Raw genomic sequence first — 20,714 nt, 5'->3', positions numbered from 1 at the left:
AATCGCACGAAAGAAACGCTCCCGATGTGTAAGGACCTTCAGTCTCAAAAATGCGCACTCCCGCGAAGTGCTAGTGCTGTCCCGATTCTCAGTGTGTTGAGTTAAGGGTGAAGTTTAAGGGCTGTATGTCCCTTACTTTTGAGATTTTCCAGGACCACCCTTGGCAGTGAGTGCGATCCCAGAATCCCTTGCGTGTCATCAGCTAGATCCATTCAGATGGAAGATGGCGGCGAAAGGAGGAAAAAAGCAGCCCTACAAAGTTAAGTATTTCCTTGTTAATAGAGATGTAAAAATTACGATAACCATTGTATTAGCTTAGTTTAATGTCATTTTATGGATTTCCGTTTTGGAATCCTAACAACAATTGTTGTTGCTAACTATCGATAGTCAGTAGCCGTGCTGGTGCGGTCAAGCCATATTATTAATATTATATTATATTATAACATTGTTAACGTTGTTACGAAATGCCATAATTCTCGGTGGTAATGTCGTTGTTGAGTTGTTTTTATCAAGATACAGCCTATGTGAAATGTTTCCACGGACATTTTCGTAAGATGACCGGGCTAGCGTTATCTCCCAGGCTGTTTATCTAATGATAGATCGTTAGATGAAAAGCATGGGAGATAACTGTAAACTATTATCACATGAACACGGTAGTCAGTAGTTACAACATCCAGCAGTGCCGATAACATGTTTCGGTTTAACTGGTGACCGTGTTAACTCGGCTACGTTGCAACGTTAGCAATGTTATAATATAATATAATAATAATAATATGGCTTGACCGCACCAGCACGGCTACTGACTATCGATTAGGGGTGTCACAATATATCGTCCCACGAAATTTCGCGATAGTAAAACGTCACGATATGTATCGTTGAGATGAAATCTCATATCGAAAAAAATATATATTTTTTTTTCTTTTTTTTTTCAAAAAATAGACTAAGAAACGTCTTTGTTTGTTGAAGTTCAATGTGTGGAAAGTAGTTCAGTTGAACAAGTCTCTGAAGAGACACATGAGAAGTTATACAGGAGAGAAACCATTCAATTGAGTTTCTGGCAAAACTGTTTACTTGACAGGAAAAACTGAAGATGCATAAAAAATAGACTAAGAAAAGTCTTGTTGTTTGAGTTTGAAGAAAAACTGAAGATGCATAATGAGAATTTATACTGCTGAGAAACCTTTTAGTTCAAAGTAAATCTAAGTGACGGTGTAACTCATTCTATTTCAAGATAAGCCTTATCTCCAATCTCATGTTTTTTCTAGTTGTTATTGTAATAACAATTTCCCACAACAGCATGTTTTGTATTTGTGCATTTCAAATAAAATACTACTTTTCCAGTCAAATATTGTCATTATTCAAGTTAAAAAAAATATTGTTAAAATCGTATCGTATCGTATCGTTATCGTGAACCCAGTATCGTGATACGTATCGTATCGTGAACTGAGTGTATCGTGACACCCCTACTATCGATAGTTAGCAACAACAAATGTGTTAGGCTCCAAAACGGAAATCCATAAAATGACATTTAAACTAAGATAATACAATGGTTATCGTAATTTCTACATCTATATTATCAAGGAAATATTTGTAGGGATGCTTTTTTCCTCTTCTTTTGAATTGGCAGACTGGACGGAGCTTTGGCGTATTGCTGCCCCCCACAGTCTGAAGACGTATCTGCCTTTAAGGGCTGTCCCATTTTAAAGTCGCAAGATAGCCCTTAACACTTAGTTTTGAGGGCTACTAAGATTGAGGGTTGAGCTTGAGGGTTAAGATTGAGGGTTAACAAAAGAATTGGGATTGGGCCAAACTCTCTCCCCCCTCTCTCTCTCTCTCTCCACCTCCTCCCCTATCCGTCTTCATTGTGTTCTAAACATGTCCCTCCATGACATGAGCTCCTCCCTATTCATGCAGCAGCTTGCCTTTACACAAACTATGCTATGCTAAATATGCTACACTGCTAGCAAACCCAAACCACTGGTTCAGTCAAAGTCATTCTACCTTCAACCCTAATACCTAGCCCACAGATACTCTACTTGCTTTGCCCGGGGGCCACTTTCGTGAAATGATAGAAGGCCAGGGGCCAGTTAATAAACAAATATACATTTTTCTGTAGCGGATTGTAGGTTTTTGGGGTGTCAGCCGGAGTTTAGTCTGACAATGTTGTGCACACCGGATAGTTAGTTAAGTTAGTTAGGTTAAGTACATACATAAGTGCCTGGGTAGCGGCGGTATTTGACAATCTAGCAGCTAAATCATAGATTATTGAAATATATTCCATATTCCAGACTGAAATGCTATAACAGAAGTGGAGTATTGGCCAGAATGACATGAACATTTGGACACTTATTCAGCGGGTATCTTGCATGTTGCGTTCAGGTGCACTGTAAAAAAGAAAAAAAAAAAAAATGCAATTCCATCGCGGGCCACACAGGGTTTTGAAGTTGTCCTAACTTCAAAACTCAAAGCACACCACCAGACCTAAAGCTAATGTTTCTTCTTAGCTAACAAAAAGCTGTACTGTACACATCCACACAGTCCATCCAGGTAATGCAAAGCTATCGCTAACTGGCTAGCAATGCTCCCAGTCTTTTCTAATGTCTGTTAGCATTACAAACACATTTGTTCATACAGACTTTACAGCTTCAGAGCCTTTGTTAAATAAATGTGTGATTCTTAATGAGAAACCACAAACGTGTTTCTCCCACTTAACCCTGTGTGTAGGAGAGGGAGGCTTGTATGGAGGGAGGAGGGGAGAGGTTGTATAAAGGCATACGGTAAGTATAAAGGCAGAGAAAAGAAGGTGGTTCATAACAGGAGTGAGGCAGAGAAAAGAAGGTGGTTCATAACAGGAGTGAGGCAGAGAAAAGAAGGTGGTTCATAACAGGAGTGAGGCAGAGAAAAGAAGGTGGTTCATAACAGGAGTGAGGCAGAGAAAAGAAGGTGGTTCGTAACAGGAGTGAGGTATAAAGGCAGAGAAAAGAAGGTGGTTCGTAACAGGAGTGAGGCATAAAGGCAGAGAAAAGAAGGTGGTTCGTAACAGGAGTGAGGTATAAAGGCAGAGAAAAGAAGGTGGTTCGTAACAGGAGTGAAGTATAAAGGCAGAGAAAAGAAGGTGGTTCGTAACAGGAGTGAGGTATAAAGGCAGAGAAAAGAAGGTGGTTCGTAACAGGAGTGAATTATAAAGGCAGAGAAAAGAAGGTGGTTCGTAACAGGAGTGAGGTATAAAGGCAGAGAAAAGAAGGTGGTTCGTAACAGGAGTGAGGTATAAAGGCAGAGAAAAGAAGGTGGTTCGTAACAGGAGTGAGGTATAAAGGCAGAGAAAAGAAGGTGGTTCGTAACAGGAGTGAGGTATAAAGGCAGAGAAAAGAAGGTGGTTCGTAACAGGAGTGAGGTATAAAGGCAGAGAAAAGAAGGTGGTTCGTAACAGAAGTGAGGTATAAAGGCAGAGAAAAGAAGGTGGTTCGTAACAGGAGTGAAGTATAAAGGCAGAGAAAAGAAGGTGGTTCGTAACAGGAGTGAAGTATAAAGGCAGAGAAAAGAAGGTGGTTCGTAACAGGAGTGAGGTATAAAGGCAGAGAAAAGAAGGTGGTTCGTAACAGGAGTGAGGTATAAAGGCAGAGAAAAGAAGGTGGTTCGTAACAGGAGTGAGGTATAAAGGCAGAGAAAAGAAGGTGGTTCGTAACAGGGGTGAGGTATAAAGGCAGAGAAAAGAAGGTGGTTCGTAACAGGAGTGAAGTATAAAGGCAGAGAAAAGAAGGTGGTTCATAACAGGAGTGAGGCAGAGAAAAGAAGGTGGTTCGTAACAGGAGTGAGGTATAAAGGCAGAGAAAAGAAGGTGGTTCGTAACAGGAGTGAAGTATAAAGGCAGAGAAAAGAAGATGGTTCGTAACAGGAGTGAGGTATAAAGGCAGAGAAAAGAAGGTGGTTCGTAACAGGAGTGAGGTATAAAGGCAGAGAAAAGAAGGTGGTTCGTAACAGGAGTGAGGTATAAAGGCAGAGAAAAGAAGGTGGTTCGTAACAGGAGTGAGGTATAAAGGCAGAGAAAAGAAGGTGGTTCGTAACAGGAGTGAGGTATAAAGGCAGAGAAAAGAAGGTGGTTCGTAACAGGAGTGAGGTATAAAGGCAGAGAAAAGAAGGTGGTTCGTAACTAGGGATGGGCATCGAATTTCGAATTTTCGAATAATCGTTGTTATTATCAAGGTCGACTTTTATTATTGAAATTCGAAATTCGAAAAAAAAAAAAAAAAGTTTTTTTTTTTTTTTTTTTTTTTTTTTTTGTTGAGTGAAATGTTGCATTGTCTCCCCTGATTCTAAGTATAGTCAAATCGCTTGGTTTGAGCAAGTAAAACAATTTTTATAAGCATTTTAAGCAAGGTTTATGGAAAAATGAATGGCGGATGAAATCCCATGAAGAGGGAGAGGGGGTGACTTTGGCACCCCTTTGGCACTCAGACCTGAGCCTACTAAATATTTAATGAACCACTCATGATTGTCAAAACTGTTTTTTATTTTCGAAAATGTCAATGTAAAAAAAAAAAAAATGTAAAAAAAAAAAAAATGTAAAAAAAAAAAAAAAAAAATTACATTTTGAATTTTTTTTACATTTTTATTTTTATTTTCGAAATTCGAATTAAATTCGAATTTGGCCAGCGAATTTCGAATAGTGTTTTTGCTAGAAATGCCCATCCCTATTCGTAACAGGAGTGAGGTATAAAGGCAGAGAAAAGAAGGTGGTTCGTAACAGGAGTGAGGTATAAAGGCAGAGAAAAGAAGGTGGTTCGTAACAGGAGTGAGGTATAAAGGCAGAGAAAAGAAGGTGGTTCGTAACAGGAGTGAAGTATAAAGGCAGAGAAAAGAAGGTGGTTCATAACAGGAGTGAGGCAGAGAAAAGAAGGTGGTTCGTAACAGGAGTGAGGTATAAAGGCAGAGAAAAGAAGGTGGTTCGTAACAGGAGTGAAGTATAAAGGCAGAGAAAAGAAGGTGGTTCGTAACAGGAGTGAGGTATAAAGGCAGAGAAAAGAAGGTGGTTCGTAACAGGAGTGAGGTATAAAGGCAGAGAAAAGAAGGTGGTTCGTAACAGGAGTGAGGTATAAAGGCAGAGAAAAGAAGGTGGTTCGTAACAGGAGTGAAGTATAAAGGCAGAGAAAAGAAGGTGGTTCGTAACAGGAGTGAGGTATAAAGGCAGAGAAAAGAAGGTGGTTCGTAACAGGAGTGAGGTATAAAGGCAGAGAAAAGAAGGTGGTTTGTAACAGGAGTGAGGTATAAAGGCAGAGAAAAGAAGGTGGTTCGTAACAGGAGTGAGGTATAAAGGCAGAGAAAAGAAGGTGGTTTGTAACAGAAGTGAGGTATAAAGGCAGAGAAAGGAAGCCAGGAGAAGTATTGGCAGGCTTTAGTTTACACTGGCCAGGGAAATAGGTGATGAATGTTCCATTCAACTGGTTGTGGCAAGCAAGCAGGGTACAGTTTCACATTTTCTCTCTCTCTCTCTCTCTCTCTCTCTCTCTCGTTCTTTGTGGTCTGTGGAGTGGAACAGAAGGTTCTGCTCAGAGTGACACATTGGACTAAGCTAAGTCACATTACAGCAGTACAATGAATGCACACACACACACACACACACATTGTGTATTGGCAGCAACTAAAGCTAGTTACTATGCGCTCCGAGCCCTCGGCAAGCTGTTTTTGTTGCTTGGGGACAAACCCCCCTGATCAGAGGCAAATCACGTTGGCTCTGCGCTCGCAAGTCCACGCTCACTTGTTGTGGGAACTGTTCAAAGACGCGAGCGGAGAGAAGCTCCACAAGTACTCGCCCATGAGTCACAGAGGTCCCACAGATAGCCTGCTAAATATCTGCTCATGTTGGGAGAGAAGAGCATAGTGAGGCAGACACAGCCGGGGTGATGTCTGCTGTCTGCAGCACGCTACAAACAGGCAAGTGGTCTGACTGAAGAAGTCATTCTCTGGGATTGGTACAAGCTGCTGTCCCACAACCAAAAAACTAATTTAAAAAGCATGATGTAACCCCTGTCTATCACAGCTCAGTCATATCTCTATATTAAAAGGGAGCAAGTGGGCAATGTTTGTTTCAATTTTTGTGCCGGCCACAGCTATGCTGTTTTACATGGGATCGGGCTTAAACTTTCAGGGGGTGTCAAGAGCACCCGTGCGGTTGACCTGACGGATTGCCCTAATTACCTAATGATGTGATGTCATCAGTGATGTCATCAGTGATGATGTCATCCGTGATGTCATCCTTCCTGGCTGAGGCTATCAGTGATTATGTCATCAGTGGTGTCATAGAGCAGGCCAGGCGAAGCTGCGCATGCGGCGCGCAGTGGGCGAGCTGCAGGGCAGGCGAGCCCGCACAGCGGGTGAGCCTTGGAATCGAGCACGCGAGATTGCTAGTAGTGTGAAAACCACAACGACTCAAAGGCTCCTGATTACAAGACAAACAGTTGTATAGTGTGAAAGGAACAGAGACTGATGACTGATGAGGATCTTGCAGTCTGTATGTGCCATTAACTAACCTGATTAATGCCACCTCCTGCTACCTAGGTAACAGTTTGGCCCAGGCAGTCGGGAGGGGGGGGGGAGGTCGCGAACCCCAGTTTGGGACTGGGCATTAGTAGCATTCAGTGACTGTTTGTAGTGCAGGCTTTCTTTTACCTGGACGGCCCACTTTGTGTCAACTCTTCAGGTTGGATACGTGATATTGTAAGTCGCTTTGGATAAAAGCGTCTGCTAAATGACGTAATGTAATAATAATAGCAATGCGTGTCGAAATGTCTAAATAAAAGTCTAAACTATACCTCGGTGTGCGCGTTGTACCTTCTAATCAAGTCTTCCTCTTATGTAGGGGTGGGAATCGCTGAGTAGCTCACGATACGATATCGTCACGATACTTGGCCCTCGATAACGATATATCACGATACTGCGATACTGCGATACTGCGATATATTGGAAGACGATACATCACGATACCTGTGTAACAAGTGAAAAAAATACCTCTGAAGGCAAAAAATCATGTATTATGCATTTATTAGCAGAATTGACATGAACTCTCTGAGTTCACTCACTCACTCATACCATTTTCGATACCACGGAGGAAAAGTTACACATTAAGTCTTTTTATTATTACTATTAAAACAAGAAAACCTATATAACCTACCTACCTACCTATATAATTTCTAAAAGTAGATATTAATGATCAAACATTTCCATTCATGTAGCCTACAGTAGTTATGTTTTTGTTTCAACTACAAACATAAATAAAGTCAACTTGAAACTATGTTTCAACTACCACACACAGCATAATATTTTAGCCTGTTTATTAAAAAAAAAAAAAAAAAAAAAAAAAATAATTAATAAACATATCGATACTTGGCGCCAGTGTATCGATAACGTATCGCGGGTGGAAATATCGCGATAACGTGGGTATCGATATTTTGTCCCACCCCTACTCTTATGCCTCTTATCTTCTCCTCCTCTTATGCCTCTGATGTTCAAGCTATGGCAGTGAAAATAAAGAAATAACATGCAGTGCTACAGAATGTCTTCTCTCCCTCTCACAACGATCATTTGAGAAGACTAGTTAGTAACTTGTCACAATAGTCCAGGCATTTTACGCAAATATGTGGGTCAACCTCACACTAATTGCAACAAAACCAAACTCAACTGATTTTGTATCCTCAATATGTCCTCAATGAAGGAAATAAAGTGTTAAGGAAATGTATGAAGGGAAAGTTTTGAAAATGACCTAAATATGATGGAAGCCTATGGAAGCCTTTTTTTTTTTTTTTAATGTGCCATAAATCTCATCACTTATCACGTATGTGTTTTTTGCTTCAAGGAGAAAAAAAAAAATGTTAAAAAATAAATAAAAAAACGTTTTTGGTAGCATCATATGGGTCATTTTCAAAAATTTCCCTTCATACATTTCCTTAACACTTTTTTTCCTTCATTGAGGACATATTGAGGATACAAAATCAGTTGAGTTTGGTTTTGTTGCAATTAGTGTGAGGTCAAGTGACATTTTTACTGGACTACAAGCTACCAAATTGATCCCTGTGCCTCTAATGTTGCTGTTTGATTTTGTTTTTCAGGTGACTCAAACCCCCCAGTCAACAGCAGACATGTCAGACCTCTGTGTTGGAATCAATGGGTGAGTTCAGTAGGTTAACCCTGACTTTAGCCCAGGTTTCATACTGTGACATTCTACAGTAGGTTAACCCTGACTTTAGCCCAGGTTTCACACTGTGACATTCTATAGTAGGTTAACCCTGACTTTAGCCCAGGTTTCACACTGTGACATTCTACAGTAGGTTAACCCTGACTTTAGCCCAGGTTTCATACTGTGACATTCTACAGTAGGTTAACCCTGACTTTAGCCCAGGTTTCACACTGTGACATTCTATAGTAGGTTAACCCTGACTTTAGCCCAGGTTTCACACTGTGACATTCTATAGTAGGTTAACCCTGACTTTAGCCCAGGTTTCATACTGTGACATTCTACAGTAGGTTAACCCTGACTTTAGCCAGGTTTCACACTGTGACATTCTACAGTAGGTTAACCCTGACTTCAGCCCAGGCTTAAATCCTCTGCTCCTAACTTTTCAAAGCTGATTTTAGAGTTTAGTCCCATTCCAGCAAAAAAAAATTGACCCCCTGCGTCCCAAACCATCCCTCTCTCTCTCTCTCTCTCTCTCTCTCTCTCTCTCTCTCCCTCTCTCTCTCTCTCCCTCTCTCTCTCTCTCTCTCTCTCTCTCTCTCTCTCTCTCTCTCTCCCTCTCTCTCTCTCTCCCTCTCTCTCTCTCTCCCTCTCCCTCTCTCTCTCTCTCTCTCTCTCTCTCTCTCTCTCTCTCTCTCTCTCTCTCTCTCTCTCTCTCTCTCCTCTCTCTCTCTCCCTCTCTCTCTCTCTCTCTCTCTCTCTCTCTCTCTCTCTCTCACCCTCTCTCTCTCTCTCTATCTCTCTGTAGTTTTGGTCGTATTGGCCGTCTGGTCTTGAGGGCTTGCCTCCAGAAAGGCATCAAGGTTGTGGCCCATCACGACCCCTTCATTGATGTGCAGTACATGGTGAGGAAACACACACACACACACTTATCCAAAAATGCAGTTCAATGACCAATATCGTGCGTTCAAAACATGCCAATTTTGAGGACTTGGATTTAATGAAACAAGACCGTAAAGTAATTGAAAAGTCTGTGAATTTCATGTCCAAGTGAGTATGGAAAACCCTGTTGTTGTATGAAATATATCAGCTTTATTTTTCTACTGACTCTTTAACAAAAACAAACATACCCAAGTTCAAACTCAGAATTTTAACAGACTCCCCTCCTCCTCCTCGTCCTCCCCTAGGTCTACATGTTTAAATATGACTCCACCCACGGCCGTTACAAGGGCGAGGTCGTCCAGGAAGATGGCAAACTTGTCGTCGACGGCAACCCCATCTCTGTCTTCCAGTGGTTAGTGATGATCATGTTTTCACTTTGATGCTTTGAGTGGCAGCAGCTGGCATGTTAACCAACACATCACCAGTATCCTGCATGTTAACCAACACATCACCAGTATCCTGCATGTTAACCAACACATCACCAGTATCCTGCCCAAACCTTCTAGTCAGCTTTTCAGGATTTGAGGAAAACGTTGACTTTTCCCATTGATGCCTTGTTTTTTAACTATATAATTTTACAATGGATTTTGTTGTAGAGTTCCAGGTAGAGGTCTTCACGAGTCTACTCGGATCCGAGGACCCGAGACCCGTACGGGCCGGGTCCACATTTTATTATGGTCACGTGTGTCCGGGTCGGGATGGTCGGGTCCTATTCTATCACCCGGGTCCCGGGTCTGTTTATCATTATGTGTAATAATACCCGAGTGGGTCCGAGAAGACCCGTGATACGCGCTGATCACGAGAGAAACACATGAAAACAGCGTGCACCGCACGTGAGGCTTGTAGCAAGAACTGCGGTGGATTTGATCGAGCACTCGGTGCTCTCTTATGTTGGCCTGTTAGAGTAATGCTCTGGGTTCGATTACTCATGCCTGCCTCAGTAAAGCCAAAGTTGCATCTAGCCCATAGACATAAATAATAGTCTAGCCTTGCCTCTGTGACAATTATTATATTGTTTAGAGTTAAGTGACCATGCGCACTCTGAGTCATATTTACTAGAAGAGTACAACCACAACATGATGTCAGAAGAGCGGAGTTATGCATGCCGAGTGCGCCAGGCAAAGTAACGTGACAAGCTAGCTCAAGATTAGCATTGTGAGCTAACGTAAACATGGACATCTCGGTGAAAATTGGCGCAGATGGGAGCAACGCTTCAGGCTGTACATGGTCGCTTCAGATGCATGTGCCAAAGAAGAGGGGAAATGCTATATAACGTTATAGGTAAGATGCACAAAGTTTCATTTATACAACTTGTAATAGCAATTAGCAAGCAACTTTGACATCGGCACCGCTAGTCTCTGCCTCGGTATTTCTCGGTTCTGTACGGGTCCCGGATACTCGGTTCTATACGGGTCTGGGTCCGACATTTGTCAATTCTGACGGGCCCGCGTCTCAGCTTTCTAATAATAGACGGGCACAAATTTCCCGGGTCCATTAGGGTCCGGGTCCGTCATTTTGGACTCGTGAAGACCACTAGTTCCAGGGACATGAAACAAGTACATATTCAAGAAAAACAACATCATTAATTGACATTACAGCATGAAGCAGTCTGTAGGGGGTTAGTGGCTTTTGCTGGAAAATATCCAGTGTTCAGATGAGGATCCAGAGAAGTTGCTAACTGGTGGTGAAACAAGCCCACTGGTTTATGGTATCATAAACTGGATGGGCACTATTTTACTCCTGAAAGTCACCTTGGCTTTTCTAAATTGTATATATTTGCATGATTTTTTTTATGCCTCCGCCGGCGATTGCCAGGCCAGAGGCATTATGGATTCGGGTTGTCTGTACGTCCGTCCGATGTTCGTTAACGCCATATCTGAGGAATGCCTTGATGGAATTTCATCAAATTTGCCTCAAACGTCAACTTGGACTCAGGGATGAACTGATTACATTTTTGTGGTCAAAGTTCAAGGTCACTGACCTCACAAACGCCATTCCCAAGTTCGTTAATGCGATATCTCAGGAACGCATTGACGGAATTTAATCAAATTTGCCTCAAACATCGACTTGCACTCAAGGATGAACTGTTCACATTCACACACACATTCACACCTGGAAGCTGACCAGTACAACCACAGTCTGATCTGCTGGCCACTGATCAGCTCCACTGGAGCAGTTGGGGTTAAGGACCTTGCTCAAGGGCACCTCAGTGGTGGTAATGAGGGAGGGGCAAGTACTGTGTACTGATGTATAATATATGTATGTACTATGTAGTGTTAAAGTTGTGTGTACTGCCACATTTTTGTGTGGATTTAGTACAACTACAGCCAGCTAGAGTGAGACACACTCAATGGCTGGCTAGGGTCCCATTATGAAGGCTGGAAAAAAAAACATAAACTTTCTCAAACAGTACAAACGATAAATTAAAGGTGAATTGAGGTGATAGAGTAATACAAGTGGTGACTCGTTTAAAGTTTAAATGGAGTGTCTAGCTTAAAGTATGAACTGAAGGAGCAGTTAGAGTTCAAACAGGTCATAGTTTCATATTGAACTGTTGTTTAAAACAAATGGCACTTGCCCCCAGAAGCTGTCGAAGCCATTTGTTTACAAACAACCTGATCTCTCCTATTGAATTCATGGTCAGGGACCACCTGCAATGCCTTCACAGGCCACCGGGGGAAAACCCCTGCCCTATGAAACCCTGGCACATGGAATCAGCCTGTCTGCTGTTCTGGCCTTAGCTCTATACAGTAGCTCCCTAATCCCCCCTTGCACTCACTGTTGGTTTAGTCCATTGAGGGATGGCGCCTCCACTCTGCAAAAGGCAATACCAACAGACCCAACACAAATAGGTGGGTTAGGGATGAGACATTCCTGTTTCAGGGTCTATATTTTAGCTCACCCTCTCTTTCTTTTTCAAGGCACTGTACATTTACACCCCTGTTTGTTCATTGGAATAGTATCTTCTGTTGGATACTTAAACAAAAATATCCAAAGAAGTGCTGAGACAGCACACACAGGATGTACTAATCTAACAAGATTAACCCCCTGGTCTTTTTTTCTCCATCGCCTCCCTCCTCTCTCACACTTCCCTCTCGGGGTTGTTTTCTTTCTTTGTTTCTTGCAATGAATCTACAACTCTAACATCTGTGACCTTGTGCTGCTACAGTACTTAAGTATGTGCTGTACTGTATGGGCCTTTTTCATATGACAGTGGAAAGTGTTGTGTGTTAGTCCGTAGTCCTACTGAAAGACAGTTATATTTAGGGCTACTTTCATTAGAATGACTTTTCTCCCTCTCTGTCTGTAGTATGAAGCCAGCAGAGATCCCCTGGGGCAATGCTGGTGCAAAGTACGTTGTTGAGTCCACTGGAGTCTTCCTCACTGTGGACAAGGCCTCTGTACGTATACACACATACACACACACACACACACAGGCAGAGACACATACAGAGGCACACGTAGACATGCTGGCAGTCCAGTTTCTAAACTGCATTCTCTCTCTCTCTCTCTCTCTCTCTCTCTGACCCTCTCAGGCTCACGTCCAGGGCGGAGCTAAGCGTGTGGTTGTCTCTGCCCCTTCACCTGATGCTCCAATGTTTGTCATGGGAGTGAATGAGGACAAATACGACCCCAACTCCATGACCATCGTCAGGTAACACTCGCTGGCGCTCTCTCTCTCTCTCTCTCTCTCTCTCTCTCTCTCTCTCTCTCTCTCTCTCTCTCTCTCTCTCTCTACACACAGCAGTCAGTGCATTTCCCAAAGCCTCTTCACACAAGAAAAGATTGAGTAAGTATGGGATAATCAACTCCTAGGTGTGCGTTAAGTAAGGGATAATGTATTGTGAGCCGGTGATTACTGGCGAAATAATGACCGACAGGTGAATGATTGAGCCCGACGCGCAGCGGAGGGCTTAATCATTCACCTGAAGGTCATTATTTCCAGTAATCACCGGCTCACTATACATTATCCCGCTTAGAACACGGCCTACAACTAAATCATTCAATAATCTGACAAAAATAATTATTCAAATAGATTTTTTAATAGCGTTTTCAACGACAAAGAGGTTTCATTTGTAATTGGCACACGAGACACCACAGCTGCAACTGGTTGGCCTAATTAGTAGTGTCTGCAGACAAAATGCTCTTATCAACTGATTAATCCAGGTGTGGCAGAGCAGCGTTCGTTTGTCGAGAAATAATGACCGGTGAATCTTGTTTATTGACCAATCAGAATCGAGTATTCAAGAGAGCCGTGTTCTAAATGATTTTAATGCACAATGTGGAGGCGAAGAACCACGTGACGCCGCAGGCCTCCGCAAATTAAAATCATTTAACACACACCTAAGAATTGATTATCACACTTATACCATGATCATATGCCAACACTATAAAATAAAGGCATTCACAAATTTCTGGTACAAGTTTAGCAAGAAAAATCAAACGTTTTCACAAGCCATAACTCTGTTTACCTAGCAACACTTGGGAAACCGACTAATACCTGGAACAATCATGACCATCCCTTCAGCTTCTCGTGCAATGAAACGTTCGCTTTTCCAGTAAATAGGATGAACCCTTGGATACGAGCCGGTATGGTGCTGGGAATCATCTAGAGACTGCTCAGCTCATAGAAGCTGAAGCAGCGAGTTGAGTTGAATAACGTTAGCTGTGCTGTTTGATTAAACCGCTGTGCAGGTTGGGTAGTGGATGAATTTACAACATGTGATTAAACTTGAGCCGGACTATGTGATGTGTGCGTTAAACAATTTTAACGCACACCTGCCGGCCAATCAGAAAAGAGTATTCACCCAGATCATGGAATCAATTATTTTAACGCACACAGATCATGGTATAAGAGAATTTATAAAACGGCTCTCTCAAATCAAGCAATCTGATTGGCTCACAGCTGTGGTATATTTAGCATATACCACACTAATATACCACAGTTATGAGAAAACAAATGGTAGCTGGCTAGCCTCCTAGCCTCGCAAACTGGAGCTCCGCACCCCAATACCCAGAGTGCCTTGCGGTTAGGGCTGGGTATCGTTCAAAATTTTTCGATAGCGATATCAATACGATACCGGTTCCTGAACTATACTTTTTTCGATACCAATTTTAGAAAAATCCATTTGAACTAAAATAAAACTACATTACACATTGAAATTGCGATACAAATCTTTAGTTTTATTTTTTGAAAGCAGTTTTAAAGCATAAAAAATAAAACCTACTCTATTTAACACAACTTGAAGTTGTCTAAACTTATTGCCATCCCCACAAAAATATTGGAGTACAAAGAAAAGAAATGTAAAACAAATAAATTAGTGCAAATAGTTTTCAGTGCAAAAGGTGAGTTTCAAGTCAGGGCTTAATGCTCACAGGGAACAGACACCTAAAGGTGAAGCACGACCCTTAGGTGTGGTATAATGAGAATATATCACAGCCTGTCATGATCTATTGCTTAATTAAATGGTATTTGACTGTGTGTCTGTCTGTCTGTCTGTTGATAGCAATGCCTCCTGCACCACCAACTGCCTGGCCCCCCTGGCCAAAGTCATCCATGACAACTTTGGCATTGAAGAGGCTCTTATGGTAAGTCATAGTGAATGTGTGTGCCTGCTCTAAAAAAAACTGCACCAGGGTTGTTTCCTGGATATTACAGTGCATTGTGTGAAACATATTTTAGCAGCCTTAAATATTATTAAGGCTGCTAAAATATTAACTAAAAGTTTTAGTTTGGGATTCAGACACAATGGAAAGGTCTGTCACATGTAATATCACACTAAAACATGGGTAGTTGGCAATATTGGTCCAGATGCCTGATGAATTTGGTGAATCAGTTTCTTTCATTCTGAGTTTCTGTATGGTTCTATAGGCTCTACTCTCCCCTGCAGATTACTGTGTGTGTGTGTGTGTGTGTGTGTGTGTGTGTGTGTGTGTGTGTGTGTGTGTGTGTGTGTGTGTGTGTGTGTGTGTGTGTGTGTGTGTGTGTGTGTGTGTGTGTGTGTGAGAGTGAGTGAGTGAGTGAGTGAGTGAGTGAGTGAGTGCGAGCGTGTGTGTGTGTGTGTCCATTCCCATGTGTCTGTCTGTTCAGCCAGTGTATTTAATTGTCTGTCTGACTGACTACCTGTCTCTCTCCTCTGTAGACTACAGTCCATGCATACACAGCCACTCAGAAGACAGTGGATGGTCCCAGTGCCAAGGCCTGGCGTGACGGCCGCGGTGCTCACCAGAACATCATCCCAGCCTCCACTGGTGCTGCCAAGGCAGTGGGCAAGGTCATCCCCGACCTCAATGGGTAAGGAGACATACATGTAAACACATTTATTCTCATCTGCCTAATCGATCCAATCGTGGCAAGTTCTTCATTCTCTCTCTGTCTCTCTGTCTCTGTCTCTCTAGCAAACTGACAGGCATGGCGTTCAGGGTGCCAGTGGCTGATGTATCAGTGGTGGATCTGACATGCCGTCTGTCCCGGCCTGCCTCCTATGCTCAGATCAAGGAAGCCGTAAAGAAGGCCGCACACGGCCCCATGCAGGGTGTGCTGGGTTACACCGAGGACCAGGTAACACATACACCACCATGACAATAAATGGGCTATTAATGCCAGTATTCAGATCCAAAGACAATGTTGTCATCAGCGAGACATGACGTACCATGTGTTACTAAGCTGTGTTTGGCTGCAGTGTGAGACTCTGTTGTGTGATGTGTTGTTGACAGGTGGTGTCTTCTGACTTCATTGGCGACACCCACTCCTCCATCTTTGATGCTGGCGCTGGCATCTCCCTGAACGACAACTTTGTCAAGCTCATTTCCTGGTCAGTTCTGTATTTCTTGGTCGCTCCCTCTACTCAATGCTGATTGGCTGCTCATGGCTTGTCAATCATGACTGTGCTGTTGCCTCTTAACTCATTCATGGCCAGTTTAGGACTGCCAATATTTAGCACAGGCCAAAGATTTTCATAATTGTTGGTCATCTTTCAAGACCCACAGTAAATTATCTATTAGCACCAAAGTGATTTGCAATACCTCAAAATGAAGATGTACGTCTCTGGGTTCACCAGGGAAAAAAAAGTGAGCTTTTAGCATGTTCTGTACTCTACTTATAGCCATTTATATACACCCTGTTTTCACCAAAAAGGTCTCTCGGAGAAGAGAAACAGCAGAAAAGGCAATTTTTGTAAAAGACACAATCTCAGGCAGAACTCGCTCTCAATTCTTTTATTTTGAACTGTATTGACATCAGACATGTAAATATTATTCATTATGACACAAATGACAAAAAAAATAAATATATATATATATATATATATATATATACATGTGCAATGTATACAAGTGCTTTTTTTACATTCAACAATACAGTTTACTCAGTGTGAGTGAGTGTACAGACAGACAGACAGACACACAGACAGACAGACACACAGACACACACACACACACACACACACACACACACAGAGAGAGAGTTCTGTCCACAGCTGCTGCTGGATCGCACCTCCTTCCCCCGCAAATTAGCATAGGAGGGGAACACCCATCTGGTCTGAGATCAGCGTCTAGCCTCCTCTGCCTCTGCTGCATCGTTTTCCTCCTCTCGTTCGGGCTGCCTGGGACGAATGCTGCGACACAGGAACGGGTCCGGCTTGGCTTTGGGACCAGGCGCTGGAACCGGATCGATCATGTTCGTCACGGGTTTGACTACTGCGAACAACTCAATCCAGGTTCGCCCTGCAGCAAGGCGAGCAGTGCAGCGCGCCGAGGGCCGTTTCAATGGCGTTTCTCCTCTCTACAAGGAAGCGCGTTTCTCTGTTTTTCCTCCTGCTCATTTCAAAACAACAGCTGCGGTATGTGTTTGATCGCGTGTTGTCGGCTTGTCTTTGAGGCTAAGGACCTGATAACATGTCACAGGCTGGGGAAGTGTTTGAACTACGCGCTGCACTAATAAAAACAAAAACACGTCAAACACGTCATTGGCTGGGAGGGCTATTCCTGATAACACGTCAAAGACGTCTTTGGCCATGAATGAGTTAAACTCCAAATCTTACAGCTTCTGTGGCTCAGTTGTTGCTTAAATGAAAACTGCAATAGCGTGCTAGAGGACTCGCTGGATCATCTAACCTCTCTCTCCCTCCCTCTCTCTCTCCCTCCCTCCCTCCCTCCCTCCCTCTCCCTCTCTCCCTCCCTTCCTCCCTCCCTCCCTCCCTCTCTCTCTCTCTAGGTATGACAATGAGTTTGGCTACAGCCACCGTGTCGCTGACCTGCTGCTGTACATGCACTCCAAGGAGTAGGCACTTCCTGTCCAGAAAGGAAGTCCGGAAAGGGACCACCCCCACCCAACCCCTCTCTTTTACACACAGTCACCACCCATAGCCATGTCATAGCATCACAGCCCTTAGCACTACTATACGTAGCAGCAACAGTGTGTTTGAGTGTTCTGAGTTTATCTGTTATTTTCTTTTAAAAACAAGACCGTTGGTCAGTGACAGTATTTGTTGTGTCCGTGTGTCCCCCTCCACTTCCCACGCCACTTTAGATGTGTCGTTATGTTCCCGATATGATAACTACTACTGTGTCCATCTCCCTATCGGTGTGTTTTAAAGGCTTCATAACCAGTGGAAGGAGGAAGCTGAGAGGCAGAACTACTGTAACTCCGCTTAAGAGTATTGAGACAAAGAAATAAAACTTGAAAAACCTCAAGCTGTCTGCCGTTTCATTATTTATATGCACTTCAAGTCAATACGTTACCACCAGTGTATTTCACAATTGTGTCGATATTCTGATTAATAGAGATATGATTAATAGAGAGAGAGGATATTAATAGAGGTAGGCTACTGCAGTCTTTTACACTGTCAAATTGTTAAAATCCTGTGTTTGCATTACATTCATCTTTTTAACTATTAGAATTTTTGTGACAAACTGATCCAAGATTATCAACACTACTGTTGAGAACTACACCACACATTGACCCCCCCCCCTGTCAAAGGAGTCAGGGTAGGAAGGAGAGCAAGGGAAACTGAGGAAACTGCTTCCCTTCCACTTTGTCCTTCCTGGTAGGAGACTTGACATCGTCTGGGAGGGAGGGACGTTTTGGATGAAGCCTGAGAATCTTGACTGGGTTTATATCAAATTCTGTGCAGTAGAGCCACCTGTTGTCTGTTTGAGGGTGCTGCAACATGACAGCCACCTCTGCACTGAGATTAATCCAGAGAAGACTGGAGATTGGGTGGAAATGAGCAGGAGTCAGGACTGAAAAGAGTTGGAATTCTTTATTTTTTTCCTGCAGTGCCACCTGCTGTCTCCTTCCTTGAGGACATTGCCACTTGACAGCAATACAACATGAATGATACAGCATGAAAAACCTTAAACAGTCAGACTTCACAGACTTGTGTGGGTGGACGGTCATAAATGTCAACTGTCTTAACTGAGAGAACTGGTATTGATAATTGTTTCACATTTTTATTTTCTAGTAAATTGTACATTTATATCAAACAAACTGAGGAAGAAAAAAGGGAACAAAATATATAAATGTTACCAGTTATCAATTTATTTCATAATATTTAACTACCTGATATTCATCACACGCAGCGTTTATTCCTTAGTCTTGATATTGGTATGGGAAAGGTTTAAAAATGTTACAGATGAACAAGTCTAATGTAAAAGTTGAAATACAATTAGAGTATATATATTCAAATTACTATTACAATAGGAATTCACAAACAGTACAGAAAGCTCAATTCCACCCTTTTTTCTCTTTTTTAAGATGAAAAATAAAAACAAGTTGGGTTTCATTTGTGTTCAACTACAGTAGAGTGTAGCCCTGTCTGTTTTTACAGTAATGGCATGTACACTCTGTCCTATTTTAGGAGAACACCTATAGATGTGGACAATCATCTATAGCAGATATTTTACCACAAAGTCTGCCCTTGTCTTACAACAGCAACGGATCAGTTACTGCACATCTGTCATTATCAAGGGGCTTAAGAAACATCTCACTTCTAAAGAGAGGTAAGAAACACCAGAGAGAAATCAGAAGAAAAATCAAACAAGAAATCAGAAGAAAGCTCAAGACCTTAACTGAATTAGATAACAAAAAGTGAAAACAAAATTCTACAAGAAGAAAAATCTAAATACATTAAAAATACACTTAATATACTTAAAATATATTTAATATAACAGTGGATGCAGAAACTGAAATGTGTGCGTGTGCGTGCGCTGAGAGAAATAATATAAGCTAAATAATGCAATCCACTAACATCCATTAGAATTGAAAAATTAAATATGGTTATTTTTTATTTACCAACACTCGAAGCCATAGCACAAGTTGGGAATTGATAGGGACTTGGTTGTTTAGTATTCCAGTTAGTGAATGACATGGTGCTCCCATCTGACCACTTCCACGACTCTCTGAACAGTCCGATCCATGCATACTCTCCTTGGGATATCATCATCTTTATCTCGTCGTTCTCAGCTTGGTTCCTCACACTGGCCAGGTCTGTGTAGTGCCCCCTGCAGTAACTCTGAGCCGCGATCCAGCTCTTTCTTTCATTCACAAAGACAAACCTGGAAGAGTCCTGGTCTTCCATGGCCCCTGAAAATATGTTTTAGCAGAAGTGATGCCGTACTCTCAGCAATGATCTTGCACTCAACAATGACCACGAATGAATGAAATTAAATACTTTTTAAAGGCTTTTGCTGGTTTACATGCTATCCAGTTAGGTTTAATGATTTCAGTACTACGCTGAAAGAGAAGGGGGTGACTAAATTAAAATATAATTGAAATGTCCTCAACAAGTGGTTGGTTGGTTGGTTGGTTGGTTTTGTGAGAGAGCTGATCAGATCTGTTGTAAATATGAAGACAAGGTGCGGCTTGAGAGAGAGCCAATGCTTCACGAAATGTCCTTTATTATTTGTAAGGATGAACATCTGACACAATAAGTAGGCTAGCTCCCACCTCCCCTTCCAGGAAACCGTTTTCCTAGATCCATCCAGAACAAACTAAATCCTATTCAACCAGGTAGTTAAAGATTTAACATTATTATCTTTTCCACAGTGCAAAGCAATTATTGGGCCTTTAAAGTCTTCTACAGAGTGAGCAATCTGGGAACCCTAGACTCTGGGACAGCCAGACTTTTTTTTAGGCTTCCTGTACAGCGCAGATCTTCCGCCCGGGGCCACTTCCGCACAGTGGTGCCTTTTAAAACATACATTGCGTTGCTTTTATTTTGAAGGCTAAACGTCCAAATTCTTATATAGAGTTCGGGACTGGAACTCTTATATTCGCTGGTACAACAACAGAGCGGCACTGCGCGGACGCTGGTTTGCAGAGTGAATGAGTTGTTGTTTGGCTACGTTCATCATCTGGAGATGATACAAAGTTTTGTTTACCTAAAGTAATGTTTTATGATCATTATTAATTCATTCATTCACCGTTGTAGCAGATGAATGGAAGTATTTTACTGCAAGTAGCCTATCAAACCACTTCCCATCCATTGGAATTCCCGCACACGTCTTACTGCGTTGACCACTGCCCCACATCCTGAACTCAGCCTCTCCCCCATCCACCATAGTAATGTTCATCTTCCAGAGACCACCTCCAAATGTTACTTTC

General features: G+C 42.3%; 1 protein-coding gene across 1 annotated transcript in view; it reads left to right on the top strand.

Annotated features, from left to right (window-relative positions):
* The window catches only part of gapdhs (glyceraldehyde-3-phosphate dehydrogenase, spermatogenic), a 39,069-nt gene extending 21,272 nt beyond the window's left edge, over positions 1–17,797 (top strand). The window contains exons 2-11 of the mRNA XM_083637565.1: positions 8,103–8,161; positions 8,976–9,072; positions 9,355–9,461; positions 12,420–12,510; positions 12,646–12,764; positions 14,617–14,698; positions 15,253–15,404; positions 15,509–15,671; positions 15,827–15,924; positions 17,325–17,797. Of these exons, the coding sequence (XP_083493691.1) occupies positions 8,133–8,161; positions 8,976–9,072; positions 9,355–9,461; positions 12,420–12,510; positions 12,646–12,764; positions 14,617–14,698; positions 15,253–15,404; positions 15,509–15,671; positions 15,827–15,924; positions 17,325–17,394 (1,008 nt within the window). The 5' untranslated portion in view covers positions 8,103–8,132 and the 3' untranslated portion in view covers positions 17,395–17,797. The remainder of the gene's footprint in view (positions 1–8,102; positions 8,162–8,975; positions 9,073–9,354; positions 9,462–12,419; positions 12,511–12,645; positions 12,765–14,616; positions 14,699–15,252; positions 15,405–15,508; positions 15,672–15,826; positions 15,925–17,324) is intronic.
* Positions 17,798–20,714: the final 2,917 nt, after the last annotated feature.

The sequence above is a fragment of the Poromitra crassiceps genome (genome assembly GCF_964638095.1).
Source record: "Poromitra crassiceps genome assembly, chromosome: 1".
Classification (NCBI taxonomy): domain Eukaryota; kingdom Metazoa; phylum Chordata; class Actinopteri; order Beryciformes; family Melamphaidae; genus Poromitra; species Poromitra crassiceps.
Note: the sequence above shows the minus strand (reverse complement) of the source record. Positions and strands in the feature narration are given on the sequence as shown.